This window comes from Zootoca vivipara, chromosome 10 (assembly GCF_965207765.1).
Source record: "Zootoca vivipara chromosome 10, rZooViv2.hap1.1, whole genome shotgun sequence".
In the NCBI taxonomy this organism is placed as follows: Eukaryota; Metazoa; Chordata; class Lepidosauria; order Squamata; family Lacertidae; genus Zootoca; species Zootoca vivipara.
Window position 1 is genome coordinate 59,498,939 of NC_142593.1, and position 13,329 is coordinate 59,512,267.

Here is a 13,329-nt window from a genome sequence, read left to right on the forward strand (position 1 = left end):
GACAAAGCTGCTTCTGGCAAACCAGAGCAGCACATGGAAACGCCGTTTACCTTCCCGCCAGAGTGGTCCCTATTTATCTACTTGCACTTTGATGTGCTTTTGAACTGCTAGGTAGGCAGGAGCCGGGACCGAGCAACGGGAGCTCACCCCATCATGGGGATTCGAACCGCCGACCTTCTGATCAGCAAGCCCTAGGCTCTGTGGTTTAACCCACAGCGCCACCTGTGTCCCTCTCTTAGTCTTAATTCGCCTCATTTACTGACGCACACCCACCAAACCCGGAAGTCAGTTCTGTTCTTTACCCTGTTGGTGTGACTACCCTGTTTCTCATATTTTAAGGCATCCACATAAAATAAGCCATAGCAGGATTTTTAAGCATTCAAGGAATATAAGCCATACCCCGAAAATAAGACATAGTGATAGGAGCAGCAGCAATGCCGGCCGCGGCAGGAGGAGGAGGAAAAAAATAAGACATCCCTTGAAAATAAGCCATAGTGTGTTTTTTTGAGGAAAAAATAAATATAAGACGTGTCTTATAATATGAGAAACACGGTAATCATGCTTCTATGTCTTCTACCCGAGGGCAGGAGATCAAAAAAGTGTTGGACTGGGTTTGAATCATCCCTAAGAATTTGCCTCACTCTCCTGAGGCAACGGTCTTCCGCGATGTCATCCAGCGGATTCAGGGGACAGCCCATAATATCTTGTGCTGTATTCACCACCCTCTGTAGGCACTTCTTATCCGTTGATGTCAAGCCAGCGTACCACACCGTGATGCAGTATGAAAGGACACTTTCTATTGTGGACCATAGCTGCCAAGTGTCCCGTTTTCCCCGGGAAATCTCCGTTTTTCCAGCTGTTCCTAGCTGAAAAAACGGAAATTTTTTTCCCCTGGTTTATTCTGGCGCGGCGGCCATTTTGGAACTGGGCGGAGCATGCTCAGAAGCGACTTTTGATGCTGCTTTGCCCAGTTCCAAAGTGGCTGCAGTGCGACTTCTGGTGTGGCAGCCATTTTGGAACTGGGCAAAGCAGCATCAAAAGTCACTTCTGAGCATGCTCCGCCCAGTTCCAAAATGGCGGCAGCGCTACTTCCGGTCTGCTATTTCCGCCCGGTCCCTTATTTCTCTGACAGCAACTTGGCAGGTATGTTGTGGACCGGTAGAAGGAGATCATCAAATGTTGATTGACATTGTTCTTTTGCAATACTCTAAGGAAATGGAGTCTCTGTTGGGCTTTCTTAACTGTCTGGGTTGTACTGATTTTCCAAGTAAGAAGTGTGCATGCACACGAAAGCTTATACCCAGAACAAACTTAGTTGGTCTCTAAGGTGCTACTGGACAATTTTTTAATTTATTTCAACTGCATCAGACCAACACAGCTACCTACCTGAATCTAGAAATTATTGTGCCATTGTTGGTGTGCACTGCACACACACACACACACACACACACAAAACCTATTGCAAATTTTGGCCCTGTGGAATGAAGACAATGCTGAAGCTAAGCAGCTCTGGGTCTGCCTCTCACTTGTGCCAGCGCCACTAACCTTGGGCATCGTCACTGCCACATCCACATTGACCTCGGGCTTGATGCAGGTGCCCAGCAGGTAACTCCCCACCACTTTCACCTCAGAGGGGGGAAGGAAGCGAAAGTGGCCCTTGACGCAGAAAGGAAGCTGCTGGAGAGGGACCTTCACTCCACTGGGAAGCCAGGACTGATTGGTGATCTAGAAGGAGACAGGGTGGAAGAAAAAGGTTAAAGCACACCCCGATTATAGGATGCGGCCTGCCAGTGAAAAATGATCTCAGTGAACAGAGGTAGGAAAAGCCTCTTTTTGCCAGAGACCCTGGGGAAGAAGAAACTAACAGTTATGACGTACAATGCTGGGACAAGGGTCCATTTCAGTGGCCACATTTGAATACCATGATAAACTATGGTTTGCTGCGAAGGAAATCAGTCTGATGCCGCATGCACACATGGACGTTTAAGCTCTCTTTCTCCACTAGGGTAGCAGCAAGGAGATTGGAAGCTCCTACTTCTGAAGAGCTACAGTTCAGTGTTACATCCATACCCCAAACCGTGGCTAATCTTAAGTATGATGTGTTAAAAGAAGCCAGCTTCATGATCCGTGCTGTGATGTTAGCTTGTTTCAAACAAACCACTGTTAGGATTAATCACAGTTTATTGGGTTTAAACAAAGCTGCCAAGATTGCAGCAAGTGTTTACACCTCAACTACAAAGGCCACCACCCTAAATGCACTTAATAGGGAGCGAGCCCCATGAAACGTAAGGGGGCTTACTTCCGAGTGAACATGCATAAGACTGGGTTGCAAAACTACATGCATCTTGGACATACGTCTCTCTGCGGGGTCTCTGGGACTGTGCTCAGCAAGGCATTGATTTCGCGGAGGAAGGAGTCGATTTTCTGCTTTCTCTTCTCCTTGAGAGTCACCTCTTTTAAAAGCTCCTCGATCTGCACAGGGGAGAAAGGAGAGGCGCCACTCGCCACATTGGCACTTTAAAAAAGTTTAACTTCATTGCTATTACTAACAACCCAAAAGTGAGGTAACAGGTCATTACATAATACGATATATAAAACAATAAATAACAGTGAGACAATATAATAATAGTAATATAATAATAATAATAATAATAATAATTTTTTATTTATACCCCACCCATCTGGCTGGGTTTCCCCAGCCACTCTGGGCGGCTTCCAACAAAACATTAAAATACAATAATCTATTAAACATTAAAAGCTTCCCTAAACAGGGCTGCCTTCAGATGTCTTCTAAAATCTGGTAGTTGTTTTTCTCTTTGACATCTGGTGGGAGGGCGTGCCACAGGGCGGGTGCCACTACCTGGTTCCTGTAACTTGGCTTCTCGCAGTGGGGGAACCAACAGAAGGCCCTCGGCACTGGACCTCAGTGTATGGGCTGAACGATGGGGGTGGAGATGCCCCTTCAGGTATACAGGACCGAGGCAGTTTAGGGCTTTAAAGGTCAGCACCAACACTTTGAGTTGTGCTCAGAATGAAAGAAGAGCTTAAGAGGAATTGAGAAGGATGTAAAACAGAACAGCAGAAAGAAAGCTTCGCAGGAGAGGACTAGAAGCCTGGCGTTTTTACGCAAAATGGGACAGGAAGCTCAGTAAAGCAGCATAATTGGAGAACCGAGGGAGAAAGAGGAGTCTTGAATATTCAGCCGGTGACTGCAGCCAGTGCTAGGCAAGATCTTAGAAGCACTCAACAGGAGGAAGTTAATGACTCTTTGAACACACAGGAAAAATTGAAGCCCATAGACTGAAGCAAAACTCTGGGTGCCATGCAGGTGCTTGCAAATACAAATACTGTAACGAAGGGCTCTGTCTTAGTTACAGGAACCCTTCTCCCACAACACCTGCCCACAAAAGGACTAACCCTGCTAAGTTAGCCTGACCTGCAAGCGCAGAAGGTTGGAATGAAACAGGCTCTCTGTTTCCTTCAGGCGTGTCAGCTCCTCGTTGGTGGGCGGCTTGTATAGTTCAGCCTTGCAAAGCTTCACCGGTTGCAGGACGCCCTTGGCAACAAGAGACCTTTTCTTCCCTCGTGGTCTCCCTTCCTTGGCAAGAGCTTCCCCCTCTTCTCTCTTGGAGTCTCCCATGCCTGCTTCTCTCTCTGCATCTTCAGACATCTGCAGAGGCCAAAGGGAAACAGATCAGCCTTGAAAGTAACCCCACAGTTCTTTTATTTTAATTTTTTGGTACAAGCCTGCTAAGAAGTTCGCTTGAATAAGCAGGACCTTTTTGAATTGTATTGTTTCCATGAATCAACTTGTCAGAATATGTCAACTCCCCAACAGATGGGTAAAGAGAGCAGAAGGGATCTGGGGACATCTACTACTAACGTGAAGATAAACTTAATCAGTCGCTGGATAAGAATGTGTGAAGATCTTCCTTATCGGACTACTTACACACTCTCTACAGCAAAAAAGATACACTGAACCCCAAGTGCTATATAACTTAGCATTTTTGTAATATTTGTAATACTTTTGTTTATCTTGTCTGTTGTTTCAGTTTTCTATAAACCGCTTATGTTTTAATATAAACAATATTAAAACTAAATCGACATCATTCCCCCCTCTCTTTAATGCCATCAAAGTAAACCAGGGACAGTTTGTCCTATTATTTTATCCGACTTGTCCACTTAGATTCGCTCTAAGTTCCGTTATTCAAGCGAATAATTTATTTTATTCAACAGTTTTGCACGCCGCCCTTCATGCGAAGATCACAGGCGGCTCACGACACAAAATGTTATTGCTTCCATTCTACAGCTTTATGATTTCCCTCAGGATTACGCGCACCCCCCATCCACCCCCACCCCCCAGTTACACGGCACCCACCTTCTGCTTGGTCCCTCCTGCATTCCACGTGGGTGGAACTAAGCAAAGCCACGCGGAATCCGGAGCAGCCTCCGCTCGCTTCCGGATGGCTCCTGATTGGACGAAACAGTCTAAACGCAGGAGGGAGGGGGAAAAAAGAGAAACCCCATCCAATTGGAACTAAGAGGGCCGCGAGGCCACGCCCACGGTCGACGCGCACGCGCCTAGCGCCTTCCGAACAGCGGTCTCTATCGGTGCGCCGCTGGGTGGAACAGAGAGAAAAGAAAACAAGAAGAAGAGCCCATCTCGCTGCTTGCGGGGGGGGGGGGAATTCCGGGTACACATACCGGTATTAGATCCTTCCCCACCGCAAAGAACAGAAATCAGTAGCAAAAATTCTGCATTTAGTATTGCTGTGATTGGGTCGCACGAGGTGTCGGCAGGGTCTCTGCCCAGATTCAGAAGACCCTAAAAGGAGCGGTTTTTGTTGTTGTTTAATTACTGTCGTGTTGATATTTGTGTAAACGCATGGAATATCAGGAGATAAGGCAGGATATCAAATCCAAACTCTTATTCTTTTTCTTCCAGCCGGGAAGGATGGAGGACTAAAAACACGGGGCAATCTTAAAGTGAATTGCTAGTGGAAGGTAGGAGGCGCCTTGTGGTCGCCATCTGTCTCGAAAGACAATGGAGTGCGCCTATGGGAGGGAGTCGAACTTCTGTGTTAGCACCAAAGTGACCTCCTTGAGGCGCAGGCCTGGGCAGTGTGCATGGAGGTCCTGGGCAGAGCAAGATGTTTGGCACCAGCTTGGCTGCAGGAGTTACCAGAAGGAGGCGCACAAGGTGCCATCCCATCGTCTTGGGGACTCCACTCTGGATTTGCGTAGTAGGGTTTACTTCTTACCCTTTTTTTCTCCCAAACTATCCCACAAGGCAGCAGAGATTTAGGATAAAAGTTTACCTCCTTCCCAGGTTTACAAGCCCCATATGCCCCTTACTTCCCTCCAGAGCACATTAAGAATCCACCTTTTTGACCAGGGGTTCCTAAACTAAGGCCCGGGGGCCGGATGCGGCCCAATCACCTTCTAAATCCGGCCTGCGGATGGTCCAGCAATCAGCGTGTTTTTACATGAGTAGAATGTGTCCTTTTATTTAAAATGCATCTCTGGGTTATTAGTGGGGCATAGGAATTCGTTCATATTTTTTTTCAAAATATAGTCTGGCCCCCACAAGGTCTGAGGGACAGGGGACCGGCCCCCTGCTGAAAAAGTTTGCTGACCCCTGGCCTTGAGCATGGGTAGGCAAACTAAGGCCCGCGGTCCGGATCCGACCCAATCGCCTTCTAAGTCCGGCGTGCAGGCGGTCTGGGAATCAGTGTGTTTTTACAGGAGTAGAATGTGTCCTTTTATTTAAAATGCATCTCTGGATTATTTGTGGGGCATAGGATTTTTGACCGTTAGATAAGTCCGTTGCATGCAGAGGAAGTAACTAACTACCGTAACTCATGGAGGGTTTGAGACCCATCAGCTACCTGATGGGAGTAGGAGGCACAAGCAGCACAAAAACAACACCCCAATCCTACAATAGACACTCATTGGGAAGCACATTGGGAAGAATGTGCTCAAGCATCTGTGGTTGCACAGAGGGGAGAAATGACTTTTGATGAAGAGGATTGATGGACAAACATGTTCAAAATCACAGACAAAATCCAAGGAGGACTGTTGTGAGAGGAGGACGTATGTGTAGAGATTGACGCTAATGATACTTCTGAAACTGGGAAGGGGCAATGATTGACCCCCATGCTGGGCACTGAGCTGCATGAGCTCCTCAAGAAAAAGAGGCAATCAGCAAAAGACCTTTGGCTGTTCCGCTTCAGCCAAGGGCCCTTAAGGCCACATGAACAAGGCTTCTGTCTTCTGATAAGGGAGCAGATGTAAGCTCTTGAGATGAGCTCTGCCCCAAGGCCACAAGACAAAGGACACAAAGATGGGAGAGGAAAGAAGAAATCACAAGCTCTTTTATTCGCAAGTGAAATATGGGGCTCGCGCCAGAAGTGGCTTACTGTTCTTCAAAGTGCTTGGTCTCATGTCAATTATGACATGAATTATGTAAGTTATAACTTGCATTCAGAACAGCCTGTAGGCTTAATGAACCAGTACATCCAGCACAATGCTGCAGAGCTCTGCGTCTCTGAAATTGTTCCATCCAATTAACTGGCTTCAATATGGTGGGTACATTTCAAATCCATTTCTCTAGGTATTTCAACTTATGACCATTTAATATCACTGGACCCAGCGCTTAAGATTTCTTTCAGACGCCTAACAAATTATTGTTGGGTGTCCCAGGTTTCACTGAATGGTGAGTTCTGGGGGTAGAACTAGAAATGTCAAGAAATATAATAAAATTATTGGGTGAATAAAAATGGTTTGGGATTGTGCTGGAAAGACTGCAACATGGGTGCTGGGTGAGACTTCTTTTGTGGGGGGTCAATTCCATAATTTGGGTGTCACCACTAGGGGTGGATGGATCTGTCAATTTTGGCACTCTCAGCTTTTCATTATTCCAATCTTACATTCAGCTCTCCACATTAATGCTTGGCATTTTAATGCAAATTGCTGCATGTATTTCTCCTAATAGAATGCACTTTAAAAAAAATCTGTTAATATATTTATCTTTCTCCTAATATATACACTTCTGTAAACCTTGTTTGGAGAACTGCACTGCAAAATTTGAATAACTGCAAATTTGGATGGCTTGGTGTTCTTTGTTTCCCATTGTTTCCGAAAGTGCAAATTTGATAGATTGGGCTTTAAATGTGAACTGAATATAGTTTCTTTCCCATTGCTAGCCACTGCTATTGAGAAGGCCATCTCCTTTATGTCTGTACTGCATACCTCTTATAAAGGGGGCACCTGAATTTGTTCCGGGTTCTCTGGTTCAGGTAGTGCAAAATGACGCGGCAGAGTTGCATTCTGGGGCAAAGTTCTGATGACATGGTACACCTCCCCTGAAATTGGATTTTCACTACTGGGGTATAAAGCCCTATATAATACCCTCCAATATTCCTCAGATGAAAATAGGGGCATTTCTCATTCCCCAACAACCGATCCTTCTCGACTTCCCAATTTTTTTGTCCCCCCCCCCCATGCCCTGCAGAGCATTTCCACTACCACTATACAGGGGCGTACCCAGGATCAAAATTGGGGGGGCAAGGGGCGGGGTCAGGGCACGGGAGGGGAGGGGCTACAGTGGGGCAAGGCAAGCCATAGTCGTTGAGGGGCGAGGGGGCGCCAGGATCAGCCCGAAATTGGGCTGCTCCGACCCCCTCCTCCCCCTCCGCGATCGGCAGGGGCGAGGGGGCGCCAGGATCAGCCCGAAATTGGACTGCTCCGACCCCCTCCTCCCCCTCCGCGATCGGCAGGGGCGAGGGGGCGCCAGGATCAGCCCGAAATCAGGCTGTTCCGATCCCCTCCTCCCCCTCCGCGATCGCCGGCTAGAAGGGACGCCTCCCTTCTCCCTGGCTGGCTGTAGTGGGGCGGGCAGAGGGAAAGCGTTTGGCTGGCTTTCCCTCCACCCGCCCCACAGCCAGCCAGGGAGAAGGGAGACCTAAAAGAAAAGGAGCGGCACCGGGCGGCGGCAGGCAGTGGGGCAGGCCTGCCAGCGGCCCTGCTTCTGGGGGGGCAACTGCCCCCCTGCCTACGCCCATGCGCACTATACCTATGGGATATGGACCACACGCCCTCCACTGTCCTGGAGCGGCCACTGCCTCTTGGCCTAACCTGCCTCACAGGATTGTTGTTCTGGGGATTCAGTGAGGGTGGGGGAGAACCATGATATAAATGCAACAAACAAACAAATACAGATATTTTTATTTTATTTTAGCAGCGCTATTGATATCAATGGACAAGACTAACTCAGTGCAGGAAGACTTTGTAGGAAACAGCCCATCATCATGCAATTTCCTTAGTAATTTTCTCTATTTATTATTATTAATTATTATTATTTATACCCCAGCCAATCTGGGCGGCTTCCAACAAAAGAGTAAAAATACATTAAAACACCAATCATTAAAAAAACTTCTCTAAACATACATAAATCCTGGGAGAAGGGGAAAGGCTTTGTGGTAGGAGGCAGGAAGGAAATAATGGCCCTGCCCCTTTAAGAAAGGATGGACCTAAACGAGATTGATTCCGCATCTGGGAATAGACACGGGAGGCAACAAGTTAGGAAAGAGACACCATGGCCAATGAGGAGGAAGGTGCTGCCAAGAGGGAGGCATAGCTACATAATATATACGGTTGGTCCTTTAGCCAATAGATAAACGTAGCCGATGAGAAGGGCGGGATCAACAGCAAACGTTACCCAATAGGAGGGAGGTGGGGCGTGGCTTTACAACAAGCTACCAATCGTGAGAGAGGGAAGGAGGGTCTTAAATTTCCGAGAGGGAGGCACGGGTCGCGTTGCTTTAGCCGGCGGCGCGCCCAATCAGGGAACAGCTCTGGAATTGGGAGGAGGCGGGGTTGCAAATCGGGCCAATAAGCAAGAAGGAGGCATGGCCGAGGCCTTATATGGGCAGCGCGAGAGCCAAACTGCTTGGAGGAGGCGGGCGTTCCAAATCGGACCAATAAGCAGTCGCAGACCGTAAGAAGGCGGCTTCTTTTGGGGGAAGGGGCGAGGTAAGGCGTGTCTTATGTGTTGGGGCGGCAGCAGCAGCAGGCGACGGCGGGGGCTGATGACGACACCGGCGGGGGCGGGGCGTGCCGTGGAACTTGCGCGCTGAGGTCACTGGCCGAGCGGCGGCGCCGTCACAAAAGGAAGCGGCGGCCGCGGGGCTGCTGCTGCTGGTGGCCGTGTGCGCGCGTCTGTCCGTCCGTCCCCGTGTGAAGAGAGCGCCCAGGGAGGCAGACGAGGCCGAGGCCTGAGGGAGCGGGCGAGCGGTCCGTCAGTTCGTCCGTCCGGCGGGCGGCTGGCCGACCGACCGGCCTAGCGGGCCCCGCTTCTCCCCCTCGCCGATTCCAGAGCCGTGTCAGGCGAGGCGTCTGAGGAGGAGCCTCCCTCGCAGGCCTCCCTCGCCCTCCTCCTCCTTCCCTCAGAGGCCTCCGGGCCCAGGCCTGGCCGGATCCCCCGCAGGCTTTGCCGCCGCCGCGAAGGCACTCTCCGGAGGAGGCCTCGGGACGAGGAGCCGCCCCCGCCGCTGAGGGAGGCCGACGAGGCGGCGGCGGCCGGGCGGGCGGGGGATCCGGATCCCGGGGGGCGGGCGGGGGCCCCGGGGCTGGCGGCCGGGCGGGCGGCGGAGGGCGGCAGCTGCAGGGGGTCTCCGCGGGCCGGCCGGCCCTGACTGCCCCTCGGCGGCTCGCCCGCGCCGCCCCTCCGCCGCCGCCCTCGCCTTCTCCCTCGCCCGCCCGCCCGCCCGCCGCCGCCGCCGCGATGGCCCAGCAGCAGGTGAGCAGCTCGCAGAAGGCGCTGATGCTGGAGCTGAAGGGGCTCCAGGAGGAGCCCGTCGAGGGCTTCCGCATCACCCTGGTGGACGAGTCCGACCTCTACAACTGGGAGGTGGCCATCTTCGGGCCGCCCAACACCCTCTACGAGGGAGGCTACTTCAAGGTGAGCGAGACCCCTTCCCCTGGGAGAGGGGCGGGGGTGCACACACATATAGCCCCCTCTCCGTCCCAGCCCTGCCTACGCAACCATCCACCCACAGGAGTCCTAACTGGGGCACAGTCCCCCTAGGTGAGCAGAGGGGTTCACTTCCGTGCCCCCTACATCTCTGGAGCACAAGAGGTGCTGGTAAGCACCTTGCATTCAAAACCCTCTGTAGGAGCTCCTGTGAGGTTGCCCTGAGAACTTTTTTTAATATTTGAGAATGTGGTGTCCACCCCCTTTTTTGCATCATGTTCTGTTATGTAAGCAGCAGCAGTGAATTTCTTCTATGTTAAAACTATCCACCTTTTGCTGCCCTAAACGGAGCATTTGCCAGCACCACAGGCATGATCCCACATACCTTCTCTTCCATTCAAAATGGCAACAAAATTGCTCTACATCTTTCTGGCTTCTTCAACAATCCTGCCACTGTTCATGCTTCTTTGCCTGCAGAAATCTCCTGCTGACACTTGGGGATTCTACCCCCACTCCTCTCTCCTTTATGCTTCATATTTCTCTGAGCATCTCAGGTCCTGCCTGCCTTCCCCTGCTCCTGTGGAAGCCTCCAGATTTCTATAACTTGTCTCTATATAGGGTAGTCTCCTAGGACGCATTCTGTTCTTTCCCACTGAAAAGCACTTTCTCAGTAGATGCAGGTCAGTAGAGTACCCAAACATTTCTTCCTGTCACTGCCATTCATCTGAGGGCAACTCTTTTCCCTTGCCCACACATCCCTAAGGATTGCTTTAGCTTTTCCATAATCTTGAACCCCTGTGCCTAATCACTAAACACCATCTTGGCCTCCCCTGTTTTATTTTTTCTCATTGCATGCCAGTGTGAGAGGTAGTGTCTTTTACCTATTGTCTTGGTTCTCTGCCGACCCCCTTTATTGCCCCTTTCACCATCTTGATAGTTTGTTGGCTGTAGCTGCTCTTAGAGTATTTAGGGCAGTGGCATATAATGTCCCAGGTATGTGCCACCTCATGCTCCTGGAAGCACAAAATAGTGTTGGGCACAGTCCCCTCACATAGTCCAACACCTCAACCAGAAGTAAAGACCATTTTCCCTCAGTTCTTATGTCCAACTCTTAAAGCACATAGGAAAATCAGATCACTGTCACTGGGGGAAGGATTGAGGGGGCATTCCCTCCTACATACAAAGTAGTTGCACCAAGTGTAAGAAAACTGTCATCGTGCAAGGCTGAGCAGGAAAGTATTCCCATATCATCCTTGCCACATTGTGCTGTTTACCCTGTACTCCGGTGTAGAGAGAGACAGTGTGCTTAGTTCCAGTGAGTGTTGCGTGAATTTTACTATAACCCATGTATCAGGCCTACATGCAGATCTCTGAAACTGGAGTTTTACCTTTGAGGGAGTTTTAAACATTGTGCTTCTTAAGGAAAAACAATTGAGCACATTTGATTTTGAAGGAAAGGGATAACTGGGATTTTGTTTAATGCTGTATAGTTGTAATGGCTATATTTCAGCCATCTCCTGTTAGACCTTCAATAAAAAGTTCTTTCCACTGGTGCCCTGAGTACAGTAAAACCTGCACGTTAAAATCTGAGTAACCTGGATCCACCTTTTATTGTATTCAGCTAGGCAGGGTTGGAAGTGTTGGATGCAGCATCTGCAGTTAACTGTAAAATGAATGTGAATGAGCTGTTAAGGGTGCTTTGCAAATTCTAGTAACAGACACTGAGCCTTAGCAAGGAGCTTTGTATATTGGGAGAGGGTGGCGCTGTGGTCGAGAGCCCATAGCCTCTTGGGCTTGCCAATTGGAAGGTTGGTGGTTTGAATTCGCGCTATGGGGTGAACTCCCATTGCTCTGTCCTAGTTCCTGCCAATCTAGCAGTTCGAAAGCACACCATTGCGAGTAGATAAATCAGTACCACTGCAGCAGGAAGGTAAACAGCATTTCCATGTGTTGGCACTTGTGCGCTCTGGCACTCATCATGGTGTTCCGTTGCACCAGGAGTGGTTTAGTCATGCTGGCCACATGATGCTGGCCACATGATGACGGCTCCCTTGTCCTGAAGTGAGATGAGCACTGAACCCCATAGTCACTTTTGACTGGACTTAACCATCCAGGAGTCCTTTACCTTTTACCTTATATTGGGATACCTTCATTGCACCCAGCCCATACTGGTTTCCATTTTACTTGGATATCTTTGAGCTGTAGACCAGTTAAATGCTTGACATGCTTGGTTGTTGAGATCCCCAACACAAAGCAACAAGGCCAATTTCAGGAAACTATGAATTTTCTTAAGTGCCTCTTTGCTCTGAAGCAAGCCTTGCTTAATTCAGTGGGACCTTATTCTAGTAAGTGTGCTTAGGTCTGAAACCTCAATTGTATCAGTGTTAACTTGATAGAAATCTTTTCTCCTGTTTCCTTTCTTCCAGCTGTGTAGGAGTCTAGGTATACAATCATTCCCCATTCAGGAAAAGGCATACCCTGCTTTGCACTATCTATTGCCTCATCTTAAAAGTGACTTGCCTTTAATTTTGTCTCATTCTTCTCAACAGCCATGGCATATTTTTCTAACATTGTTACTTAACATTGGCTTTGAATAAACTAGTCATGAGAGGAGAACTCTGGAGTTTATTTTAAAAGGTAGCATATTCTCATTGGCATATCTTTACAGTTCTACAAAATGCTTTGAATAATTTATAATTAAATGGCAAATTTAATGTTTACATTACATCATCTGATATTCAGATATTTTGTTGCCTAGAAAATTGTCATATTTTCGGTCATAAGACTTTTGGCGCTAGAAGGCAAAAATCAGTGATGAGTGGAATGACATCCCATTACCAAGGAGGATACATTTAGAAAGAATTAGGTTGGGACAAGATGCTGTTCAAGATCAGATACATGCAGACATTTGGAATTTTATCACCTTTCACCACAACCTGGCACATTCCCAAAACATTGTTATATTAGCCTCTGTACATGAGACAGAATGATAACCAAAGTGTACTATCTGAGAACTGTAGAAGTAGGCTTCCTGGAGGGAGCAGAAAGCAAATGGTTATCCTATGGTGGTTGTGAAGACAGAAATGGCAAGGGGAAAGAACTCATGCATGCTGCACTGATCACTTGAGAGAGAGGACAGCATAGAAGTGAAGAGCAGCTTTTTTTTAAAGGCAGAATTTTGATTCCCGTATCCCAAATACAAAACTGGGTGGGTGGAATCTTATGGGTAAAATTGTGCATTGCAAGATGGATGAATTTATTAATCCTCCAGGTTAAAGAACAGTGGTACCTCAGGTTAAGAACTTAATTAGTTCTGGAGGTCTGTTCTTAACCTGAAACTGCTTAACCTGAGACAC

The 13,329-nt window shown here is 48.7% G+C and overlaps 2 protein-coding genes across 2 annotated transcripts in view; one reads left to right on the forward strand and one right to left on the reverse strand.

Moving 5' to 3' along the window:
* NOL6 (nucleolar protein 6) overlaps nt 1-4,398 on the reverse strand; it is a 54,169-nt gene extending 49,771 nt beyond the window's left edge. Inside the window, exons 1-4 of the mRNA XM_060280382.2 lie at nt 4,379-4,398; nt 3,437-3,670; nt 2,356-2,472; nt 1,546-1,725 (exon numbers count right to left, since the gene is read on the reverse strand). Coding sequence (XP_060136365.2) covers nt 1,546-1,725; nt 2,356-2,472; nt 3,437-3,670 — 531 coding nt within the window. The 5' untranslated portion in view covers nt 4,379-4,398. The remainder of the gene's footprint in view (nt 1-1,545; nt 1,726-2,355; nt 2,473-3,436; nt 3,671-4,378) is intronic.
* Nucleotides 4,399-9,400: 5,002 nt separating this feature from the next.
* Nucleotides 9,401-13,329, forward strand: part of UBE2R2 (ubiquitin conjugating enzyme E2 R2) — a 53,098-nt gene continuing 49,169 nt past the window's right edge. Inside the window, exon 1 of the mRNA XM_035100481.3 lies at nt 9,401-9,961. Within this exon, the coding sequence (XP_034956372.1) occupies nt 9,785-9,961 (177 nt within the window). The 5' untranslated portion in view covers nt 9,401-9,784. The remainder of the gene's footprint in view (nt 9,962-13,329) is intronic.